The sequence below is a fragment of the Mya arenaria genome, chromosome 9 (assembly GCF_026914265.1).
Source record: "Mya arenaria isolate MELC-2E11 chromosome 9, ASM2691426v1".
NCBI classification, from domain to species: domain Eukaryota; kingdom Metazoa; phylum Mollusca; class Bivalvia; order Myida; family Myidae; genus Mya; species Mya arenaria.
The window spans coordinates 39071724-39099035 of NC_069130.1; the positions used below are offsets into that span (position 1 = coordinate 39071724).

General features: G+C 34.1%; 1 protein-coding gene across 1 annotated transcript; it reads right to left on the reverse strand.

Moving 5' to 3' along the window:
* Positions 1-5709: 5709 nt before the first annotated feature.
* Positions 5710-27267, reverse strand: LOC128246614 (uncharacterized). Its single transcript, XM_052964912.1, has 10 exons — positions 27141-27267; positions 23658-23800; positions 23422-23500; positions 22939-23016; positions 19393-19453; positions 17991-18242; positions 16410-16536; positions 14697-14754; positions 11921-12028; positions 5710-10928 (listed from the first exon to the last, which is right to left on the reverse strand). The coding sequence occupies exons 7-10, from the start codon at positions 16452-16454 to the stop codon at positions 10486-10488; spliced, it is 654 nt and encodes a 217-aa protein (XP_052820872.1). The 5' UTR covers positions 16455-16536; positions 17991-18242; positions 19393-19453; positions 22939-23016; positions 23422-23500; positions 23658-23800; positions 27141-27267; the 3' UTR covers positions 5710-10485.
* Positions 27268-27312: the final 45 nt, after the last annotated feature.

A 27312-nucleotide genomic window follows, 5' to 3' on the forward strand; every position in this document is an offset into this window, starting at 1 on the left:
AAACGAAGCAACCTACCGTTATCATAAAATGTCTGCACAAATGTGCAATATTATATAATTATAATTATATTAGTACACACGAAAATGAGATAAACATTTTCTGCTACCCGGGTTTGGTTAAAGAAATCTTTGGGAATTGCTGGCACCTTTTACACTCTCACTGTAAAATTTCTTAAACCAACAGAAAATGCCGATATTCGTGTTTTTCTTAAATTCGGATTGTTTAGATAATTAAAACTTCTGTTTTACGAGATTAAAATGTGTTATTGTTGTGTGTTTTTTGTTTTTGTTTTTTTTAATTTAAAGTACTTATTTATAAAGAAAAAAAATCGTTTTAACCAGACAGGCTTTCGAACAAAAGTGCATCCTCATAGTGCAAAACCCATCAACATTCGTTAAAACTAAAAATACAAAATATATATTTTTGCTTAAAATACGTTCTTTTGCACAGAAGTAAGCGAAATGGAACTTATGTTTGGTTGTTGTTTTGTCGACGGCAGTTGATGCGAAGAAATACAGGTGCGTGGGAGTACGTCAGGTAGTCGGGAAAGAGATATCAGCGACTATACCATGGCCTCATACGATAGCTGTGATCCTGGGAATATCCTTTAAAATAACAACAACTGCATCATCACCACAAGAACCATATTCGGCATCTATTTCTAATCATCATTATAATTTTAATCATTAAGTTTTAATCATATTTTTTTTTTAATTTCTTGTGTTGTTTTTTTCAATTACATTAAAGCAAGAGTGCTATTTCAATAAATAATATTTTCCTTCCGTTTATTCTATTGTTGTTGTTTATTTCGTACCATGGCAGCTCACGGGTGGAGCGTCACTTCAGGTGACAAGGGCACCCCCCCCCCCCCCCAACATTAGTGAACTTAAGAAATAAGCTTTGCAAATAATCAGTAAAATCAACTGTTAGAGATCTTATATATAATTGTAAATGACTCGGTACTCAACTACTCCGCATTTCCTTTTAGAATGATCTGACGATGTGAACGGTTTATTTACTCACAGCCATTGCAAGTAAAACGCAAAATCAATAGAAACGTTTCGGCGAAATCCCACAAAACATTTCATTTTAATATCATCCGGGCTAATGAATGTAAAACACACAAAACATACATGCAACAGGTAAGTTGGTTCAATGGCCGCCACTTTGAAAGAATCATGTCACGCTTCCCGCCTGAACAATATACATGCAGGGCTGACCAATTAACGTACATGGCTGGTCGGACAGTGCAATGATACCAATTAACGTACATGGCTGGTCGTACAGTGCAATGATACCTATTAACGTACATGGCTGGTCGTACAGTGCAATGATACCTATTAACGTACATGGTTGGTCGTACAGTGCAATGGTACCAACTAACGTACATGGCTGGTCGTACAGTGCAATGATACCTATTAACGTACATGGCTGGTCGTACAGTGCAATGATACCAATTAACGTACATGGCTGGTCGTACAGTGTAATGATACCTATTAACGTACATGGCTGGTCGTACAGTGCAATGATACCTATTAACGTACATGGCTGGTCGTACAGTGCAATGATACCAATTAACGCACATGGCTGGTCGTACAGTGCAATGATACCAATAAACGTACATGGCTGGTCGTACAGTGCAATGCTACCAATTAACGTACATGGCTGGTTGTGCAGTGCAATGATACCTATTAACGTACATGGCTGGTCGTACAGTGCAATGATACCAATTAACGTACATGGCTGATCGTATAGTGCAATGATACCAATTAACGTACATGGCTGGTCGTACAGTGCAATGATACCTATGTTTAGCATAGGTCACGAGTAGCCGTTTGATATGGAATTTATCAGCGAGGGTAGCGAGTTGATAATTCCATACCAAACGGCTACTCGTGATCTATCCGATTTAGACAACAGAAAGTGTATTGCTTGTTTCTCAGGCCGATACCATACATTTGTATGAGAAAAATGTCAGGAAAGCACAGGAAACAAACATTTCTGTAGTATTAAGAACGTCCTTGTAACATAACTAGATGCACGATTTGCACGAGATTTACCAGTTGAAATATCCGACAGAAAAACAGTTGTGTGTGAGATTTATCAAACACTTTTGCAGGCCTCTGATTGGCCGGCTGGAGGTAGCTGTTGTCTAATACTTGGTGATGCACTTTATTGGAAGAAGAAGAAGAAGAAGAAGAAGAAGAAGAAGAAGAAGAAGAAGAAGAAGAAGAAGAAGAAGAAGAAGAAGAAGGAAGAAGAAGAAGAAGTAGAAAATATCGCTCAATCCTATAAGGTGACGTGTCAATGGGATTTTAACACGTCTTTGTATTGTTTTGATACTTGAATTAAGAGTTAGAGCTGTCCTAACGGGGCGTAGTTGACGTTTATGTAATGTATTTGAAACACCCTACAATTATATTTTTGTTAAATGCATTGAGACATCTTTCATTGGAATAATTTTTAAAGCTGCATAATGCAATGTGGATCATTGATACGTAGGCAGGTTTTAGATCAGATGTGGCCAGGGGCGTAGCTAGACCAAATACGATTTGTAGGCCCGTTCTACTAGGGAAGAAGTGTTTAAAAATAACCACTGTTTTTAACAACACACAGGCGGTACTACAAACTAATTCATTATCAACTAATCTGGTTAGATAAAATGCACGTACCGAGGTGTAGGTTTGAGAGAGAGAGGGGTGCATATAGGGAATATTAAACAGTAGAACTCCGACATGCAAAATTTTGAAAAACCCAGTGAGATCGCAACCCAAGAAATTAACTTGCGTCAGGTTTTTTTAAGCACCTTGCAACAAATTTTGCATTTTTCCTAAATCTGCTGGACGTGCGAGGTGGGGAAACCATTGATATATGCATACGAGAGATTCATGTACGATTTGCTTTGAACGTGTCACGGATTCGAGGTAGAGATGTGTACAGGTTTGCATAGATTGTGCAATAGGTATGTTGTCCGCGGTCTTGACCTTTGTCCATGACCTACATACGTGTGGCTTCTGTGTAACACATCGACACAGAAACGTCGTGTGTTAAAGGGACTAGACACCAGACGATACCATTGCAAGATAAAAAGAAAATTATCAACTAAAATTGATATCGTTGTGTACAACGCAATATTACTAACTGGTGTATCACATCGATAACGACGCATTATTTAACATTATACATTATTGCGTATTTTTCCAAATCGAAATTTACTGAGTTTGTCTACCACGCAAATCCCAGTAATTTTTAAATAGGTGTTATCTGGAATTCAGTGAGAAAGGTTTTTCCGCTAATTTGCATGTATGTACAAACGCATTAAGCCCAGATTGGTCTGGTGATCTATTCATATTAAAATTCAGCTAATCCATAATCTTTGTCCATATTAAATTATTAAGATGACATAAGATCATAACAGTTAACCAAGTATTTGTACCTACAGATTAATAACATTACGGAGTAAATCTATTATCGTCGATATATGTTTCTGTAATAATCAGCTGACTTTCACATGCTAAATTAACGCACTATAAACTGGGAAACCATTATGCGCAATTTTTAAACGGGTAAACTTAGTAGAGACAGCAACGAACAGATACATAGAACAGAACAGAACATTTATTTCCAAGAAGGTCATAAACCCATCTGGCAAAACATGTACATATACCCACGCTTTCTATCACGTTAAATGATGTATCATAAGCTTCATAATAGTTTGTAATGATAATTCTAGACATGTTTTGAGGAAATACTGTATTTGCCGATTTTGGGACCATTCGGTGTCTAGTCCCTTTAATGTTTCGATTGTCAATGTTAATTATTTATATTTTGGCATGCCCGGACTGCAAATGGTGAAATTTAAACTAACTAGCCGAAAAGTTTTAGTAACGCTATTGGAAATTGAGCTATTTTGGGCTTGAATTGACAGATATCTGTTCAAATGAGCACCTGCAAATTGCCTTTTGGTGTTCGTTCATAAATCTTAGTAAAATTACTCAATTGCAACAGTTAAAACGCAAGAAAAAGTAACTAAGGGTAATAACTCTGTAATATAATAGAGCTCTAAAATAGAGCTATGGTTCTTGCACACTGCACTTCCTTTCAGTATGTTCTATCATTATATGAAGTTTAATTGAATTCCATCCATAAGTTTGCATCGGACCGACCCACCGACCGATCGACCGACCACTGGGTGACTCCAATGTACCCCTTTCAATGTGCATGTTCCAGAATTATACATTCTGTTTTCAGTGATCAACTAGTGATACACACTGTACATGTTCTAGAGTTATATAATCTGTTTCTTAATCATCAACCAGTGATATACACTGTACATGTTCTAGAGTTATATAATCTGTTTCTTAATCATCAACTAGTGATATACACTGTACATGTTCTAGAGTTCTAGAATCTGTTTCTTAATCATCAACTAGTGATATACACTGTACATGTTCTAGAGTTATAGAATCTGTTTCTTAATCATCAACCAGTGATATACACTGTACATGTTCTAGAGTTATAGAATCTGTTTCTTAATCACCAACCAGTGATATACACTGTACATGTTCTAGAGTTATAGAATCTGCTTCTTAATCATCAACTAGTGATATACACTTTACATGTTCTAGAGTTATAGAATCTGTTTCTTAATCATCAACCAGTGATATACAATGTACATGTTCTAGAGTTATAGAATCTGCTTCTTAATCATCAACCAGTGATACACACTGTACATGTTCTAGAGTTATAGAATCTGCTTCTTAATCATCAACTAGTGATATACACTGTACATGTTCTAGAGTTATAGAATCTGTTTCTTAATCACCAACCAATGATATACACTGTACATGTTCTAGAGTTATAGAATCTGCTTCTTAATCACCAACCAGTGATACACACTGTACATGTTCTAGAGTTATAGAATCTGCTTCTTAATCACCAACCAGTGATATACAATGTACATGTTCTAGAGTTATAGAATCTGCTTCTTAATCACCAACCAGTGATATACAATGTACATGTTCTAGAGTTATAGAATCTGCTTCTTAATCACCAACCAGTGATATACAATGTAAATGTTCTAGAGTTATAGAATCTGCTTCTTAATCACCAACCAGTGATATACACTGTACATGTTCTAGAGTTATAGAATCTGCTTCTTAATCACCAACCAGTGATATACAATGTACATGTTCTAGAGTTATAGAATCTGCTTATTAATCACCAACCAGTGATATACACTGTACATGTTCTAGAGTTATAGAATCTGCTTATTAATCATCAACCAGTGATATACACTGTACATGTTCTAGAGTTATAGAATCTGCTTCTTAATCATCAACCAGTGATATACACTGTACATGTCTAGAGTTATAGAATCTGTTTCTTAATCACCAACTACCGTAAATGACTGGGTATTAGACGCACTTTTTTCCCTCAGATTTTGATGCAAAAAAAATGCCTGTACACTGTACATGTTCTAGAGTTATAGAATCTGCTTCTTAATCATCAACCAGTGATATACAATGTACATGTTACAGAATTATAGATTCTATTTCTTAATCACCAACCAGTGATATACAATGTACATGTTCCCAAAATATAGATCCTTCTTCTTCATAATAAGGATTGATGTGATGTATGTTGGATAAGTAACATGTGAACTTCACTTATCCACAAATACATGCAATTTTAAACACAACTCTACAAATATTTTGATGTTTTATTCAATATCAAATTAGTTACTGACAAACACAAGACGTATCCAAGGAAACGGACCAGAATGTTTTAAATGCTAAAAATATGAATCAATACAGTTAACAGTGCTAGGATAAATTTTAAAACTCTGTAAAAAACACACTTCACCAGACTTATATATTTTAAACATGTTATTGAAACTGTAACATTTCTACTAAATAACTTTGCTTTTCTGTTTGACAATCTTTTTAAAATATTAAAACATGTAAATATGTACATAACACCATATCCAACAATCAAACAATACAGACAGTAAACTATATGACTAGACTATAAATACCAATAATTGAATATGGTAATTTCTGAAAAATCTCAAACAACAATTCTGTGAGTTAATTTTAATCCATAAAATACTTCTACAAATATCTTAAACATCATATAAAAGCACCTCTCTGAAAAAGCACATTGAGTAAATATCGTAAGTTTCACATCGCACAGCATATAATATCTATTTATAACTGATGTTTAATTAACAACAAACAATTAGTGTTTGAAATTATATTTTGTCCAATGGGATGATATTATTCCTCAAATCTGCCATACATTTATTTTGATTATTGTTGATTTAAATCATGTGAATCAGCAGGTTAAACAGTGGCTGGGCAAATAGACAAAATATAATCTCAAACACTACGCCGGTCAACCTTTGTCCATGACATAAGGTTGAACTTTTTTGGAAAAGTGTAGGTTGCTGAATTTTATAAATTGTAACAACATTCCGCAATGTTTGAATTGAATGATTTCTAGAAGCAATAGTATGATGCATACAAGTATATTTGTGATGTTTGGCACATGTTACCTTATAATCTGTTTCAAAACGTATAATATAGATTTAGTAAACCGCAAGTAGTTACATACAAAGTTCATTAAGGTAATCCATCCAACATAAATGCAACAAAAGGCTACATGTAGTTTAAACTTACAACAAGTTAAGTTTAAGAAATTTTATGTTTTTATCGAAAACTTTTTGTATAAACATTTGTGTAGACATTATGTTATTTCAGAAACTAATTAATAAAATTGCTTTGTTGTCTCATTTTAATGTTTTCTAATAATATCTCCTTTTATTATACTATATCATTTAGCATTATGATGGTGATATTCAAAAATGCAATCCGTCAAAAATAATATAATGGTTCATCAATATAAAATTAAAAAGAAGTTATCTCGATGTCAATTTTAAGTCTTCCTTTTGAGGCTTAATTTATTCTAATGATGTTTGTTTCCACAAACGCAACCATCCCTATATCTTCCTCCCAAGTCTACATTTATTTGACGATGATGTTTTTTTCCCCGTAAATTCCTTAGAATGTGCATTTTCTGAGTCAACATCTTAAAATTTGGATAATGTTTTTCTAAAATTTTCTACAATAGTGAATACCCTGATAAAGGTCAGTTAGGTACAAAAACCTGGTTCTCAAAAATGAAAAAGAGAAAAAAAAGAGTACCTAATAATAGTAATTCCTACATACCGAGCCTAATTTATATCATTTCTTTTTATCAGATGGATGGCTTACCTGAACTTGAATACTGAGAGACCGTGTCATGCTGAGTACCTTTATTAATGTATACATAACATGTTAATACGACGTGATCTGAAAATGTATATTTGGAATGACGAAGACCTCCATGGCAACATTCAACATTAGCAACACGTCCACAACACAAAATATTTTCATTCAGATGTACCCTTTGACCAAGCAAGACGATAATACACTCATACATTAAAATGTGGTATAATGTACAGCTTCACTCCTCTACCGTTTTTACTGTACATAATATACTAAGATAGACAAATACACAAGCGAAAAACAGTGATAAAAAGTGGGTAAAATCTAAATACTTTGTCAAGTATGTAGTGAAAAACTGAAACTGAAACAATTTATTCCATGTATATTAATACAATCTATGTCATCTGTCATATTACGAACTAAAAAAAACATTTAAAAATTAAAAACTAAACCGTTGGTAAGTAATTCAAACAGAACTTTTTGATTTGCAATCGTCAATTTTTCTACACAGTGAAAGCTTAAGAATGTAATTTATTTTACTTGTTTTCTTCCATTGACATACTTTATCAATTACTTTATGACAAAAGAACGTGCATCAACGGTATTAGACTCCTTAATAAAGCTTAAATTGAAGTGCAGGTAGCTCTTACTATTTTGAAAGTAATATCTTGAGAGATAAATTCTCTCAACAAGATATACAGAATAGCTCTTAAAAAAATGACTATTTCAAAAATATCTTGATAGTAAAATTCTCTATATACCAAGATAGAACACCATTTCATAGAAAGGATCGGAGTAAGGTCTCAGATCAGACATCATACATGACTCTCACAACACACTAAATAACGATTACCTAAATAACAACATCACTCTGTAATTAAACAGAGATAAATGAACTTCGCACTTTTGTTTAATGAGAAAGTAATGTTCAGCCTGTATACATGTGTAAAAGGTTCCTATGTTATGTAAAACTACACTAAGTTATAGTTCTGGCATCCACAACTGTGTATTACTATTGAAATAATTTCAATAGTACTCAAAATACGAGGTAAGTGGGTACCATGTTGTCAAGGCAACATTCAATAACTAAGATACTACATAAGTGAATATCATTGTTATTGATCCATATATTAGATACTGAACTGTTTAGCCCCGCCTACTGTTACCATTCCAATATGGGAGTTAATGTAACTCTCAAACATGGTATAGGTCTATATCTTTGACAGGGGTGGCACATAAGTTTATGTTTTGAACATTAATATTATCATCACGTACCTATTACGAGTCCGTGCTATCATAAAGATAATTCCTGTCTAAAGTATAAAAAACTCTTAACAAGAAAATATTTCGCAAATTATTGAAAAACAACAAATAGTCAGCTTAGCTTAATTCTGTTTAAAGGGACTTATGAAGTTTCCAGAAATTTGGGCCAGAGAAATACCTCTAAAACTGTGGGAGTTGTTCGCTCCACAAACCTCAATATTCAAGTAGCCAAAAGTGTAAAAATCCTACTCTAGGGCATGTTACTGTACGTGTAAGACGTGGTGGCCCCAGGTCAATAAAAATACTTCAGGCAATATTACCCATCAAGGTGGGAATGAGTACATAGTATCAGAGTATTATCTCTTAAACTGTTGGAGAATATCGCTCTACAGCATTTTGCCAACTGACTAACTGCCCAACAGACCAAACCTATGCAGACTTCAAACTTTGTTTGCAGGAGTATAAATATAAATATTCATATATTCTAATGATTTTTCAACAACAATGGAAGTATACAATGTAAACAATGGTCCCATTACCATGGCAACATAACATAAAATATAAATTTAGTTAACAAACCAATAAACAGAAGACGATGTGTAAAACATACATTTTACATATTTCAAAAAAAATAAATTACAAAGTTCATGATCATTATAAAAAAAAACATATTGAAGACCTCCAGCACGGCTTTTGTAAGTTCCAGCAGACCAAACGGATTTATTTCTTTTTCTGCAAGCAACCCTCAATGATGTTGCATTTTGGGAGGATTTAGTTTTCATGCAACAGCAGACCACGAATATAAAACAATTTATCAGTGATTTTCGAATAAATTAAATAATGGCCTTGTAAAATTGACCAGAACTAACAAATCTGAAAAAAGTGCTTCTCTAAAATAAGGCAATCAACAGCAACCAATACACACAGAAAGCACTTAACCAAACTAGTGGTCAAAATTACCACAAGCACAAAAAAGCCTGACATATGCCCAATAACTCCATATATCTAGAGTACAAGAAAACAAGGTAAACATGCTTAACTCAATTCTATGTGACAGATTAATGATGAATATCAGTTCAATTCATTTGATTTTGGTCCAACTACAGTGGCTCACATGGTTAAATGCAAACTTCTGGCCTTGACCGTACACACATAGGGTAATGAACCTCAAACATATAGCACCCATTATATACAACTCCACTGACAAAAACCTTGTTTGGTTTCTTTTTTCCAAAGCCTTGACCTTTTCAACTATTCTCTCCTCTCTAACATGAAATTCTGGCCTTGACCTTAAGCGTAATGAAAACCCTTGATCTTGTTGTTTTTTTCTCTGAAGCCATGACCTCCACTCTGACTTGAATAACAGACCTTGACCTTAGAGTGATGAACACCATTGACCTTGTTTTTTCATCCAAGGCCATGACCATTTCAATGTCCCTTTCTCAATACATTGACCTCAGTGTCATAAACACCATTAACCTTGACCTTCTCCACTACGCTCTCCTCTCTAATTCCAACAACTTGCCTTGACATTGGAGTAATGATCACCAAATATCACCATTCTTCCATACAACTGGTAAAAGTCTTCATCCAGGTTCTTCTCTAACACTTTGCCTTTCCTTTACCTTGAGCAACTTGAGTCCATGTCTTATTGCAGTATAAGTCATCGAGTAATATGTGTCATTATTAACCTCTGTTTGTTGTGAGATATTCTCTGTCAAATTGGTCAGTATCGTTACCTGATGTACAGTAAATTGAAAAATGAAATAACTTTTCTCAATCAGTTTGTATTTAAACATGATTCCATTATATCCATGTTTCAAAATTCTCAATAGTAATAATCCTTGCAAATAAATTTCAATGTATTCTACAACAAAATCCTGATTAACGTCTTATTTTTCAAATGAATCATTGGACGGAGAATTTCTCATGACAATTATCAAAGGAAATGACTCATTCCCCAGTTTGACTTATAACTGAGCTTTCCCCAATCTCTTCTTGTGTACTTCTTCCCACTTTCTCTTCTCCTTTCATACCATTCTCTGATGTCTCCAAGTTTTCCTCCCCATTATCCTTAAGAGAGGTTTTAGAATCGCAAATATCTTTATCAGCCGTCATATTAGTAGTTTCTCCATCAATGTCCCTTACAGTGTCATCATCTCCTTTATTGTTTTCTCCATAAATTATGTGAGGATCCTTATTCTCTCCGGACTTGGGTTTATCTAATGTTCCAAATGGCTTATCATCTATGTGGCTAGGCTTATCAATTTCAAGACGTTGACGTTTCCGTGACGTCATCTCCTCTTCACTGCTATCGTCCTGCGCTTCAATTTCAGCATTTTCTCTCCATCGCTGTTTTCTCGACTCGTGTGATGCTATCATCTCGTCAAGGGTCACTGTAATAAAAAAATTGGCATCATTTCATGCACTTAAGTATACACATGTCAACACAAAACACATCTCTACATCATTCACAAACAAATAAATAGAGAAGCTTCTGTAAGTTACCATGTATACATTTTATCAAATGTGTTTGTTTTAATAATATGGGCTCTTGAAAGGCTTAAAGGCGCACAATACAGGCTGATTCAAAAATAAAAAATAAAAATATTATCATGTTTATCTCATTTGATTTAATGATCAAAACCAAAAACAACAGCATATCATTTACGTAGAGATAAAGAAATACAATGTAGCAATATTTTTGCAATCTTTTAACTCTGGAAATTGTGGCCACATCGCTATTATTTCCACAAACCCAATTTTTAAGGTTAGTATTTTTTATCTGTTATATGCTTTTTTATCATTTGAGTCAAATGAGTTAGACAAGTCAAAACTAAAAATAAATACTTTTGGCATCAACCTATATTGTGCGCCTTTAAGTCATTTGGACTCCTGCCATGGTAGGTCATCTGAATACAAATACAAGTCTGGGCAAATGAATATTCTTCAAGTTTGTGATTAATAGACATCAATCGTTTTACAATTGGTAGTATGTGATATATGATGATTGCAAGTGCAATTACACTATAAAGCTGACTTAATCAAAGTCAATAACACTTTGTCAGGAACTACTTTTCATCATGGGTGTGGTTTCTACCAATTGTGAAGTCGTTCCATGAAAAACTGTAGATTAGGAAGAAGTTTAAGTCTTAAAATGATATTTACCTACAGACAGAGAAGGTTGACAGACTGCCAAAGTGACCTCTATATACTTATTGTAGTCTCAAACTACTGATTATTTTCAGCGATGTTCCGGTGATCAATTATAATCAAAAATTATAATAAAAAATTGATTGGTTGAGCCTGAAAATTGTATTAGGTCATAACTGATCATATATTCAGATTACTCCTGAACTTGATCAACCCTGTTGTACGGACTACTTACAGCCTCCCTGTCTCTCCATCAGCACCTTAGGATTCCTGTCTTCTACGAGCCATTCAGACTGCATCAGTAAAGGGGGACTCAGATCACACCAGGGCGCAATGTCACAGTCTGAAAAAATGACAGAAAGATTAGTTCAAATCCAATTTACAGTAGATAAAAGAATAAGAAGCACCTTTACTAGTTCATTTATCACCCGAATATTGTCTCACAAATATTTGAGAGTCCGATACATCAACTGTAACTTACAATACAGTACACTCCACGCGGAACTACCACTTTCCTCGGTGACTCGGAGGCGTTTTTAATTTATCGCGGATTTCCGCCGAGTACGCAACCTTTTTCCTCGCTAAATTTCGCCGAGTTGCACCGAGTTAATCATTTTCTATGGAGGGTTTTATTGCCGGTAGCGCCGGTGATCGTATCGATTTATTGACCTAATCGCGGAACTCCGCGTATTGTGCATAGCTACTACGGTACATTGCTTCTGTTAAAACAGTATTAAATAATTAGATCATTAATTTTTCAAAGTACAGTAAGTTTCTTTTTAAAAACAATTATCGAAAACTTCCATATCAATTTTCATCAGCATCGTCTAACAACTGTTGTTTTTCACATTATGTAATTAAAAGATATACCATAGCGTGCGTTTGTGTTTGTTATTGTTATCTTTCTCTTACTATATTAAGGTGTTGAGAACTTAAATTAGATTGGAGTAATGAAGGTGTTGAGAACTTTGTAAGTGTGAATATTTTTCGGTCTTTTTTTCCTAATTTGCATTTTACCTGACTTATTAATTTATCCGTAGTTATCAATGGTTCTAAACTTATTTATTACGCATATAAGTGTAAATCCTTTATCAAGTTAATTAAAATCCCATTAAACACCATTTTATACATGCATTGAAATGAATAACACATTCTATCGGCTTCAGATCAAACAGTCACTCTGTGTGACGTCACATAACTCACAGTTTTACCCACGAGGATCTCATGGAGAGCATGTATATTGTTATGCAGGATTAATGCGTCTGAGTGGTGTTTTCGAATGTAACTGGAGTATTGCATTTCCAACTTTAATTCATCACATTAATTAGTTACCTATATCATTGAATGTGTTGACTTTTATTGATGATTCAATAAGTATAACTGTACATAATTGCTTCTTACAGTCTATAAGTGCACATTAATTAGTTACCTATATCATTGAATGTGTTGACTTTTATTGATGATTCAATAAGTATAACTGTACATAATTGCTTCTTACAGTCTATGAGTGTGGTATAAGTTTTAAAGTTTGTTTTACAAAAATGTCATGTCTTTGTTTTCTTAATCCCTTGATTGCTCTTGTTGTTTATTTAATCCTCCAATAAATATTTCACACTTTCTCTTTCTACATGCAATACATCGTTTAAGATGGGTATTTACTAATTAACTTGTCACAGTGGTGTACTATACGGTTAGGTAATCAAGCCAGCTAGATAAAAGATGAAAATCAATAATCTTCGTCTGTGAAACTTGGTAAGTGTGAAAGTTACGATTGATGTTCTTTGTGTGTCCGAAAATTAGGTACGCGAAATAAATTATTTTTATAAACAATTACGGGTGTAGCAAAAATTATCAAATAAATTAAACAAAATTAGATATAGTGGGAGATTCTTATCGGTTTTCCTCCGAGTTTCGCGGTGTTTTTACCTCCGAGTAACGCGGCGATTGTAATTATACGGTCCACTGATCAGCCTCGGTGGGTGAACGAGTAAAAACGCCGAGGAAAGAGGATTATGATCAATTGGATGTCGTGTCCGCGATGACCGAAATCCGCCGAGGAAAACGGAAAGTGGTAGTTCCGCGTGGAGTGTACTGTACATGTAAAGTGAATCATGCCATCTTGATGAGACCTTTTGTTTATAATAAACCTGAGAATGTTTGAAAACTTACTCATCAAAAAGGCTTTCATAAGTTAAAACTCATTATTTGAATTTTGTTTTTTGTTAGAAGTAAAACTACAACTTTAACTACATAGATAAGTGTCAAATATCTGAATATTTATAATAGGGTTCATAAACAGGAGGAACACATAAATATGCCAAGACTTGTCCATTTTTAATCCAGGGCTATTTATATGTGTATTGGCACTTGCTGGGGACGGGTATTATTGCCAAAGCATCGAGATCTAGAACAATATTTCATAAGCATATCTCAATATATCGTTGAAATAAAAATAGGTAATGTATGGTAATTAATTAGGTTTCTCTGTTCATATCATTATTATTTCACTTTCTGTTTCCATAATCCATAAATTGCAGAACTAGGTATCAATAATGTTGCGCATACCTAGAACAGGCTTTGTCAAATACTAACCAAGTTTAATGTAAATATTCTGAATGGTTTATGGATTATAGGGTATTGTAGACCTACAGTCAGGACAACATTAGTGAATGGCAGTACAATTTCTATTGAACAACAAACAAGCTAAAGATTGCATAAAACATCTCTCCAAACCTAGGGGCCCTTTTTAAGGGTGTGAGTGGTCTAGTGGTTTCCCCCTCAACATAAGACCACACTCTCGCGCAACATGACATGAGTGTGACTGTGTGACTTAGCTTAATTTAATATTACTTTCTTCACTGTTGTAAAAAATAAAGATTAAAATAAATAAAGTTAAAAATAAATCAATTGACCGCTGTCAATCATTTAAACACCACTTTACCTGCTTTAGAACCAGCACAAACGCCAGTGAAAAACAAATTCTAATAAGGCAAGTCAAACTCCTTGCTTACTTGATGGAATGCTCAGCCCAAAGCTGCTGGAGGGAGGTGAGGTTGTCTTCATGGCATTCTGAAACATGAATTGGGAAAGTCTTAAAACTGTTTTGAAAATACTGGGCCGATTGTTTAGAAATTTGTTAAAGTAAGCAAGTATTAATTACAGAAGTGTTAACTTTTAAGTCTTAACTTCTCTAGAAGATTAATGAATTCACTTGCGATCTGTAGTATTTGTAACAAATGCTGCTTTAACAGTACCTGTCTTATTCAAATACATATGAGGATATCATCAACTTTTTATGTCTACAAGTTAACAACAATATCGTTAGTCACGTTGTTTACTTTCACAACAATCTGAACAATCGCCCAAATGTTTTCAAGAACCAACAACAGGGCTATTGTGCTATCTCATTTCTTTAAATTGACCATTGCAAATGCTTGCTTGATTTGTTTGCATCCTTTTATCAACTGCAACTTAACTTAAACGATTTGAAATATGAAACAAATATGCCACTAGGTGTTCCCATTAATTTGGTTTTCGCAGTCCTGGAACCCGTCCAATGAAATCTAAGTCAATTTAAGTCGTAAATTGAAAATATCTTAGTCATATTTTGTTATTTTGATACATACTTGAGAACATTGAAAATACAAGTAAATATTGTAAATACATTGAAAATATTAGTAAGCCAATATTTAAAATGAATGTAAAGTTGAGGAAATAAAAACAAGAGGCCCATAAGGGCCTATGCTCTCTACTGGCATGGCTTTTGTGGTCATTTTTAATTCAGAGCATGTATGTATGGGTAATAGGCAACAGACATAGTTCACGTTTTGTGTTTGGGTTACCTGAAAACGTTGCACATTCAACATCTGAGCCTAGAAAGTATTGTAAGCAGATTAGTTGCATGAATTATTTTAATATGTGCCAAGTAAAGGTCATCTGACAAAAAAAAAATGCTCGACTTTTATATACAGATATAAGATTTTATGCATTTTGACTAAAATCCTTTATTGTACTTTCACCTTTGCTTTGGGACTCACAGACTTTTTAATTTTCATATAGTACTAAGAATGCTTGACTCATAAATAGTGATGGTCTGATGATCGATTAAAATCAAACATTGATTGGTTTGGTCTGAAATAGGTGACAATTAATTATATTTGGTCATAATCAATCATTGATTCAACCAGCCCGCTGTTTCTTCCCCTAGTTATTTGCGTTTTGTTAATTACCGCAAATTTTCTCCTTTGAGTTCATTTATACATCCAAAAGTGTTTAGTTGTTATCGGTAATAAATATCGCCAAAAGCAATAACACTAAATAACCAAACATACACATAACATAATCACAGTTAAGAATTACGAGGTTATTTTACAAGAACAAAACTGCAATTAAAGTATGTCAAAAAACGATTGTACTCCTCAAGCCAGAGTTATGGGCCTTGTTAAAGTGTAACTCACATGCCTTTTGACTATGGCAACATGTGTACCAAGTTTCCTTTGAATGATATCTTGAACAGTATTTTTGGTTATTGCCAAGTCAACAGTTATTATACTCTGAGAATGCCAACAACGACACCCAGACAATGACAATACCTTAAAAAAAAATTCATTTAAATGTGGGCATGCAAAAAATGTCAAAATGAGAATCCTGTATCCTGCAAAACATTCTATAAACCGTATAAGTTACTAATAAGGTGAAATAAGATCTGTGTTATATTAGCTTACCAGCTTCGTAAATCCACTCATATTCTCCTCCAAAGTCAGCGTCATACAAGCACAAAGGCGCGTCAGATGACATGTTATATTGCGGCTTACGCGGATTTTTCTCAATGTTCAGAAGTTCATCAACCACCTGGAAAATTAGTACATGGATTGCTATTGTATAAATCTAATAACATTTAATCACCATTAATCTGAACATCATTTATAAAAAAAAATACCAAGATTTCCTTTTTGGTTTCGATTTTTGTTTTTTCTTTATTTGATCAAAATTTACATCAAAAATCCGAAATCACTCTTTCGAAATTATTTTGAAGTCAAATTTTAGTGTCCCAATTGCAACAAGTATAAAACATTTTGTGAGAATTTCATTATTTAAAGCAAAAACTGTTTAATACACCTTAACTTTGCGATGGTAAATGCTATATGGCAAACTTGTTGCATCCATTGATTTGTAATTTAAATTATTTCTACCTTGTTACCTTCATTTAGAAAAGTATAAACTATGAACATTAGAGGAGAATTACTAGTATCGAATTGCAATTATTAAAACTAGAGATTGCTCTTTTGATAAAGTCCTTGTCTCCCCTATTGTGTGGTCGTAGTTGGGAAAAAATAAATGATGGACGTGAAATTAGTAATTTTGGACTCGAGACGAACTAACAGTGAAGTTTGGTTTATTCACCTGTATTGAATAGTGAAGAGAAAAAAGTGTTGTTGATTAATCTTGGAAAATGTAAACGAAGTTTGCATTGTATTAAGTTTCTGGGTGCAAGCGTAATTCAATTATTGATCGGAAACCATTTTTCAGTTCAAGGTTATCATGCCCTTGACCTTTGACCTACTGATTACAAAATCATTAGGGATCATCTACATGACCAACTTGCATACCAAGTATTAAGTTCTTGGGTGCAAGTGTTCTTTTGTTACTAAGCGGTAAATGTTTCTTCACCTCAAGGTCACGGCAACCTTGGCCTTTGACCTACTGATCTCAAAATCAATAGGAGTCATGTATTAGTCATGACTAACTAGTATACCAATTATTTAGTTTCTGGGAAAAAGCGTTCTATAGTTATTGAGCAGAAACCATTTTTAACTTAAGGTCATTGCCAACATATTGTTTTTTTACCTGAAGGTAACCTTGACCTTTGACCTTTTGATCTCAAAATCAATAGGGGTCATCTTCTAGTCATGAACAACTAGCATTCCAAGTATGAAGTTCCTGGACCCAAAGGATCTTTAGTATTTGAGCGGAAACCAATTCTTCAACTCAAGGTCAAAATGACCTTGACCTTTGACCTAGTGAAACAAAAATCAATACTAGTCATGACCAAATACTAGCATACCAAATTCTTGGGTCTAAGCGTTCTATTGTTATTAAGCAGAAACGGAGTGTGACGCTCAGACTGACTGACGGACTGATCGACGGACAGGGCAAAAACAATATGTCTTCCCATGAAAGGGGGTGACATAATTACTTGTATTGACCTTACTTTGTGTGCTTGCATCAATTAGCAAATTTTAAGATGTTTTCTATTAACTAAACACAATGCAAGGGAGATAACTAGACAAAAACCAAATACATACTTCAACCAATTCTTTCCCTTTGCCAACAAGGAACAGCACAGAAAAGATGCTGCGAATCTGATGCCACAGGAACGCCCTCCCGACGATCGTGAGTTCGCACATTGTGAATCCGTCATCGGTCTCATCTAGAGTCTTGACTTCAACCTCCATGATTTTTCGAACATAGTTTGTAATGCCATCTTTAACATTGAACTTGCAGAAGTTGCGGAAGTCATATTCGCCAATCAATTTTTTGCAGGCTTCTTCCATGAGCTGTGTTGAATTAAAAAAATCATATAATCAGGAAATTTTAAGTCTTCATATGATGTTTTTCTCCAAATCACTATTTCATGAAAATCAAACAGTTTTTAAAGTCACACTCGTATTTAAATTCAATACATAAACAAATATAACAAACAAATTTTGAGTAATAAACCTTGAACTGCTTACTATATAATGCATTTGTGGAAAATATATTACTGGTAACAAGATTGTAATTGTGTATTTAAAAGATGAAAATGCACAAATATTAAATGACTGGTGAGTCCTATAGATTTACAATGATCAAATATCATTTCATAAGGTAGAAATACAGTGTTTTCTGCACCTTTCTTTAAAATTAAACATGCTATCCTTCATAAGAAACATGGTGTTGTATACATGTATATTCTTACTTTTTGGTAAATTAAAACAATTGAATTAAGTATGGTACATCTTATTTGGGAGTAGAAGTGCATCTTCTTAGTTTCCTTTGGAGTTTGCTACCCAAAACATCTTTTAAGCATTTTTGCCTTAAACAAGAGCTTACAAGTTATTACGACATAAAATTTATCACTTTTGTTGGCACAAGGTTGTGCGAGTATGTGGTCTTGTTTAGGAGTAAAACAGAGTACTTGGAAAAAACCCACTTGGTTGGTAACCATGGTAACCACAAATCAAACTCACATGCTGTTTTACCAACCCAGATTGCCTAGGTCAGAAGGGAGTGTACTAACCAATGGCTAACCGGACATGCTTTATCTTTGAGGTAGGGATGTGGGTCTTACACTCAACACATCGTCTTTACCTTCCGAACACATGTGCAAAGTCATTTTAAAATATGACAAAAATACAGTCAGGACACAACAAACTATACGGTATATGCATATATTCTATATATAATGTCCAGGGCTGATCTTAATAAAGCATCTGAAGTCAATTCCTTACTCCTCATTTTCTTCAATGAAGTATCAAACTTATCATGATATATTAACTTAATACAATCTGACATATTTTATTTTCATTGCTTTAATTCAAGTTACATACTTTTATGTAAAAGAACACTGAATTCTTTTAATTTGACTATGAACGTTTTAGAAAATTGACTCAAATTAAGAAATGACTTGAGATGTTTTATGAATACTGCCCCAGGTTTATTTCTTACCAGTATATTTAGGTCTACTTTAGGGAAGAAATACTTGTACGTTCTTCTCCTGCAGCTGAACCTGAAATGATACCATTGGTTGACGGTATACCGTAGGAATCCTCTTTCCCCATTCATCAATGTACTTCAAACATGTCAACTGCTCAGACCTTGCCAGTTTTGAATGTGTTATCTAAATATATGTTACAATTTCAGATTTAGGGAAAATGTTAGAGTTTTTCACATCATCAAAGACACCAATGCTATGTGACAATACTTTCGTGTAACTTGGTATACATAGCAAAACTTCTATAGATTGGAATGTATGATGTTTATTTACGCCCCCATCGTCTTTGACCCAAGTAAGGGTATCAGTCTTGTAAGGTAGTGGGGCTTAGCGCACAGGCAGAATGAAACCCACGTAAGGGCAACCCTGCTTTTAAAGTGCGCCAGAGTAAAGCAGATGATATGACCTCATATTTACCTACCAGAATACAGGTAGTATTTTCAGTGATGAGCCAGAGATTGGAGGTCAAAGGTCTTACATTCAAGAGTCTGCAACAAGTCCACACTTCTACGGTTTTGGCAAACAGTTTATAAAGAAATACAATACAGTTTCCACCAACGGAGCATGGATTTCATCCAACTCATAACTTAAAGCCATAAGTGTTATTGATCAGGATAAAATGATGATCAAGTATTGTCGATAATCGATTGTAAAATCTATTATAAAATGTGACGTATTCTCTTAAACAAGACGCCAATGCGGCAACGCCGCATTAAAGCCGGATTTTTATTTGACGATGCAATTTTGCAAACCGAGGATTTGAGCTAGTGACCTAGTATTTTTAACCAAAAAGATCCATATTTATACTGAGTATGTATGTAAAGTAACCAAATGTCATGAAAACTGAAAAAAAAAATCAATATCCTGCAGCAAAAAACTGTAATTTATGCTTAAATTCTATTATACTTTAATGTGACTATGATATCCTGGAGAAAAAAATGTAAAAGTTTCTTGAAAATCTATTATACTTAAATGTGACAAAGATATCCTGGAGAAAAAAATGTAAAAGTTTCATGAAAAGGTTCATGATTTTTAAAAAAAAATATTATGACATCAGGATAATATTTCCTAAGATTTGACCTAGTGACCTAGTTTTTGATCTGAGGTGACCCATATTCACAAATGTTTAAGACAACAAGCAGACAAATATTCTGAGCAAGTTTCATAAAGATTTGACAAAATTAATGAATTTTTATGGCCGTGGAATTCTTTCTCCTAAGGCAGTAACTCTGTAATTAGCTGAAATAGAATTGCAATTCCTGTACACTGGACTCCCTCTCATTATGATCTATCACTGTATGAAGTTTTATTAAATTCCATCCAATAGTTTTCAAATTATGCTCCGGACAAGAAAAAGGTAACAAAGGGCAATAACTCTGTAATTGGCTGAAAAAGAATTGCGGTTCCTGTACATTACACTTCCTCTCATTATGAGCTATCACTGTATGAAGTTTTATTAAATTCCATCCAATAGTTTTCAAGTTATGCTCAGGACAAAAAAACAAAAACAAAGGGCAGTAACTCTGTAATTAGCTGAAATAGAATTGCGGTTCCTGTACACTGCACTCCCTCTTATTATGATCTATCACTGTATGAAGTTTTATTAAATTCCATATAATAGTTTTCAAGTTATGCTCCGGACAAGAAAAAGTAACAAAGGGCACTAACTATGTAATAAGCTGAAATAGAATTGCGGTTCCTGTACACTGCACTCCCTCTCATTATGATCTATCACTGTATGATGTTTTATTAAATCCCATCCCATAGTTTTAAAGTTATGCTGCGGACAAGAAAAAAGTAACAAAGGGCAGTAACTCTGTTATCAGCTGAAATAGAGTTATGGTTCTTGTATACCTTTCAAGTTATACTCCGGATAAAACAAGCATTTTCAGTGAAAAGATATCCCCCGCCAACGATGGCTTGTTTGTGCTTGATGGCTTGTTTGTGCTTGAAGGTTAAAAAAAAATCTCAGAAAGAATAAGATAAGCACATTAGTTTATCCCTTTCCGAGCCAAATTATAAAATATCGACCGGGACTACTTTATGATAAAAAAATTTAACGAAATAAATCAGAGGGATGATTAAATAAAACTGTCTTTTCCGAAACTGCTTACTCGGAAACATCAATCATTGCAAAATAGTACAGTATAAGATAAGACGCCACCTTATGTTATAATAAATGTAAATGATTTGATACCATATTCATTCAGTTGACTTCACAACGGCACATGTTTTGCCCAGTTGCAAACATGGATATTTTAATAAATCAAGGGCAAATAACTCATATAGAAATTACTCAATCCAAAATATAAATAAACAGGCATCATCGCAGTATGTTGGTTCATATTTATTTCAAGTTTCAAGAATTTCTACCTACTAGTTACTGAGAAATGGCTGTAAATGAGAGTTTTTCAAAAAATCAAGGGCAATAACTCCAAGTACAATTGACCAATCCATAAAAAATGAACAGGCATCATCCCAGTATAGTAATTCATATTTATTTTAAGTTTCATGAAATTCTGCCAGCTAGTGACTGAGAAATGGCTGTGAATGTGCATTTTTCAAAAAAATCAAGGGCAATAACTCCAAGGACAATTGACCAATCAAATTTTTTTTTTGGACGGGCATCATTCCAGTATAGTGGTTCATATTTATTTTAAGTTTCATGAAATTCTACCGTCTAGTTACTGAGAAAACGCAGGTGACAGACGGACGGACGGACGAACGGACGGAAGGACGGACGGAAGGAAAGACGGACGGACAATGCCATTTCAATATCCCCCTCCCTATTTCATAGGCGGGGGATAAAAAGTAACAAGGGCCAATAACTCAGTAATAAGCAAGAGTAGAGTTATGGTTATTGTACACTGCACTTCCTCTCACTGTGTTTTACCATTGTATGAAGTTCCAATGAATTCCATCCAGTACTTTTCAAGTTATACTCCGGACAAAAAAGGAATAAGGGGCAATAACTAAAAAATAAGCAAAAATAGATTATGGTTATTGTACACTGCACTTCCTCTCATTATGATCTACCATTGTATGAAGTTTGATTACCATTGGATAAAAACTCTTGATTTTATTACATAAAATGAAAACTTAAACGCAAAATTGTTAACACCCGCCCGCCCGGTTTTCGCCATTCTATAACCCGTAATTCTTCGATGAAAAATCCGGCTAAAAAGGCAAAATAGTGTGCAACAACTGTATCAATAATTTGGTATTCAGCTAAAACATTAATGGTTTTGAATATATACTTCGTTACAAACAAAACACAGCAGAAGATTTTGCATTCATGTTTTTACCAGAAGTAGTAAACATCAAATAATAATTAAGTTCTTTATAGCCCGATACAATGTGTTCTTAACACCCTAAGCACCCTATTTATTTTCTGCAATTCCCTGCCCTTTATATAACCTGGCTAAAATTCTAGAGGCATTGTGTTGATGTATGTATGTATGGAAAACAGACTGTACTGTACAGTATATATAGTTCCTTACCAGGTCTTTCATGCGCTGACATCCCTTCTCTCACCTTCACCCCGACCCCAAGTTGCCGCGTACATCAAGAGAGACAACCTGGAATGTACAAGAAATGTATTTTGATTGCCACTTTTGAAACTCTGTTAACCTCTGTCAATAACTTAATATATTGTTGCGTTTGGTCAAATTCTTTCTGAAGAAAAACAAATTTTGTATCAGTTGTTTTTATTTATATGTGGTTTTCTCCCTTGGATTGAACAGAAAGTTTATATCCTAAATCTGTTAATTTTTTGTTTTGACATTCTTAGTTAGACTATTAGGTAATTTCATTTGAGTATAAGCTGAAGGCAATTGTTATTGAGTACTCTCAAAAACAAGCACTAAAATATTGATACATTATCAAACTTCAGAAAGTCAAACTTTTGTCTGGGTAACTGAAAGATGTGCATACTTGGACTCAATAAGCTTGCACTTTATAAGGGCCTGGAACAGTTCACTTACTGTGTTCCACTTCCTCTGTGTCATCATATCCTGTGTAGTCATGGCCGAGGTACATGATCGTCAGGGCTACATGGTGTACCTGTGAAAGAAATCGTAACAATAAATAACTTAACTTTTCTTACAAATAAAAATCATACATGACATGGTTATATGGCTAAATAACCCAAACTTTTCTATAAACAAACTGGAAGTGTTTATGTATATAACGTCATTATGATTAAAGATGATATACGTACTTGTGGAAGTCACTGGGACGAAACTTCTTTTTCCTCTTCATAGCCATGCGGGGCATAGGTGGAGCTACAGGGTTCTCTTCTTTGCTGGCTCTCTGAAGCACCTTCACATGAGTCTCAAGCTGACGGATTCTCAACATCAGCTCCTGCAACATTGTACATAGGTCAATGGCAGGCAATAATAAAAGCAGCTCCAAGTTTTACTTAATAGGGCAATACAGATGATGCCAAATAACCAATATATATTATTCATTTATTATTACATATTATTCATCTTCTAGTGTTTCCTTTGTGAATGTTTCATCACAATGCATTTATTATGGCAGACAACTTTTTCTTCTTCACAGGATATTGCGACAGGTCAACACTGAAAGTTTACCTGTCACACTAATTTTTACCTGTCGCAATGTTACAAACAGTATTCAGTTACATCAGCCTAAACCTTGATTTTAAGCCTCTTTTTTAAATAAGTTTTGTAATTCCCCATTATAACAGGTTTAGATCTTTTTGGTTAGATTTGTCCTACAGCACTATAATAAATTACAAAAAAAGCCAAACATCATGTAAAACAAATCAATATTCGGATCTTATAAATGTCATAATTTTTTTCTTCTCTTGCCTCCCAAAAAAAAACCTCATATCTGGTTTGTCTACCCATGGAACAGCTAGATCTTACTCTTTTAATTCATCTTTAAATTAAAGATACAGTACGGTTATAAAATGTAACGAATTGTACTACAAGTCAAACTCAGGCACAACATTTATGCAAAAACGAAAGTAGAGTTCTTGTTATTGGCAATGTTAAACAGAGCGGAAAGAAAGTCAGCTCGGTATATTAATCATCATATTTAAATAAACACGATTGCCGGGAACCACTACGCCGAAAATAAATTATATTTCATACATACGGAATTTTGTAATTTCACGGAAACATGTCAAACGGGGTTTACAAATAGAGATACAATGTACACGGATTAACACGCTGAATAATCATGATATAATAGTTAAAAATAACTCTGAACATTTATTTAGAAACTGAAAGTAAATTTTCCGAAAATTAAACGGTGCTCAGTCAATGCGAAAACTTTTTCTAGCAAAACAAGCTACATATGAAATATTTGTGTGAGTTTCATGTATGCCCATTCAGCCGGACGTATATAGAGGAAATGTTTTTTAGCAGGCCGGTGTCGGTCAGATCGCCAGATCTGTACAGGTCCCACGCAGCGAACACACGTCCCTGCATGGACCTGTACGTACGCTGCCTTCTGGTTACGCTGCAAGCGTTGTCCTGAGACCAGACGGATATATATACACATATCTTAAAAATATTACAACTTACCTTCAAATATACATTGAAATATCTTAAAAATATTACAACTTACATTCAAATATCTTAAAAATATTACAACTTACCTTCCAATATAATTTCAAATAAAAAAGAAGTGGGGGCTATTTGACCAAAATGGGGGGCGTTTTGACCAAATTGGGGGCGTTTTGACCATTTTTTTCCAAGTGGGGGCTATTTGACCAAAAGTGTGGGGGCTATTTGACTTGGGGGCTATTTGACCAGGTTCCGTGGAGAAAGTGTCACGTGACGAATTCAGTCAATGGAATAGGGATAAACAGACGACCTATTGAAAGGTAAGTCTGCCGTTAAATTCACTTTGATTATTCACGCACCACTAGTAGTATTATTATGACTGGAAGTGTGCACTATTATGAGATTACGATATATATACTACTTACACGTGTACACAAACTTGATCAATGGAAGTCACGTGACCGTTAAAATGTTTCCCACGGTGATTACTCATTTACTATAATAGTATAAAGATTATTGTAAACAAAATTTTAAGGCTAATGTTTTAACTTTAAATTAACCTGTAATTGATCACAGTTTTGATACTATTCTTCATTTAAACAGTTATTAGTGCTATAGATCTGATATTAGTCAATGGATAAAATTTATTTAGGCATTTCGAGATTTTCTGACATTGTTTTAATTGCATTTACATTGTATTCATAGTTATTTTTAGTCCAAATAATTGTACGTTGACGGATTTGTTTTAGATTTTTGATATGGCAAATCCTTCAAGTCCAGGTTAAAGCATATAGCGTCTATAAAATATCATAAAAACAAGAAATATTACAAGATATTTGTTATTTCATATTAGTTCCGTACACAAAAAATAAATATCCAACTTATAATTATGAGTTTGACGGCTTTTCTTCATTTCATTCTGTCAAAACATAACGATATATACATGAAGGGCACCTGCAAGGCTTCAGGGCACAGTTTTAAATAGCTCGGAACATATCGGCCATGGCCGAGTTGTTACGATTGTATAACGAGGTCTATCTCGAAGCTTTGTCGGAGGAGGCCGAGTAATTACGATTTTATTGAGTTGTTCCCCTTCGCATAATTGTTGTCAGTGTCAGTCAACTTCCATTTTATTGGAAAGGTAAACAACTTCTTTTAATGCATTAAATGCTTGTTTAGTGCAAAATAACATTTCACTTACATGGTAAAATATTAATATAACTCTTTATGATCAATTTCAACCATAAAATACTTCACTTAAAACAATTTCAATATTTTTAAAACACCCCCGGTTTTTTTTGCACATTCCTGTTTAGACGTTAGGGATTGGAAGAATCCCGTATAACACGTCTTTTATTTTAGACTAAGTTATTTTATGCTAGAAAGTTGGTAGGAGTGACCCCTTTGCACTCCTACGCACAGGGTACAGAAGATCGAAAATTCAGCTCTTTGTATGCTTATCAAATAATGCTCACCATGAGCCAATTTCTGACCACTGTGCGCAAGCACAGGGGTTTCTCTCGAAAAACAAATTATATATATTATTAGACAAGGGGTTGAACTCAAATTTTGCAATCCTGACACAGGTTTGCAAACGGAAACAACGTAGGTAAATGTATACTCAATGTTTCATCTATCGGTGTATACCGTCTATCGATGTAATCCGAAACATGCCGAATACACCGGTTGATTGTACATACGTCACAAAATAAAATGGCCGACCCCTATGTCAACAAATAGGTCAGGTGTCGGACATATACTATAGAAATACTTTTTATGGCCACAAAATTTTAAAGGTAATTAAATCCTCAACATATACGTATTAAAAATTATACATTTACTTTGTTGACATTATTTACGTGAACTTTTGACCGTTTGTTCTTAAATACTTGTGGAAATATGGGTAAATAAATGGCATGTCTGACAAAAGTAATTAAATTATTTCAGTGTTTTGCTTAACTTTATTATTTTTTATTTATTCCTTACATCCGCGAATCATGGTTAGTCGAGGATATATCAACTTCGATTTTACAATAAGCAAAGGAAGTCTTAGTACACCGACAGATGAAACACACAGGCTACCTTTTTCTACAAAATGACGAATATTAAACGCTATAATTCATTAAAACAACAAAAAATAATCATATTAAATGCGCAATTTTTACCGATGCATTCCGAAGAAGAGCACAAAACACCGAAAATTCCCTCAGCATAGTTAATCTGTCAAACTCGACATTTTCTGCGCGTGCGTTAAACTTTGTTACGAATTAATTTATTGGCTATTGTAAAAACCACCGCCGTAAACAGCCAGTCATCAGCCAATGAAATCGCTGGATA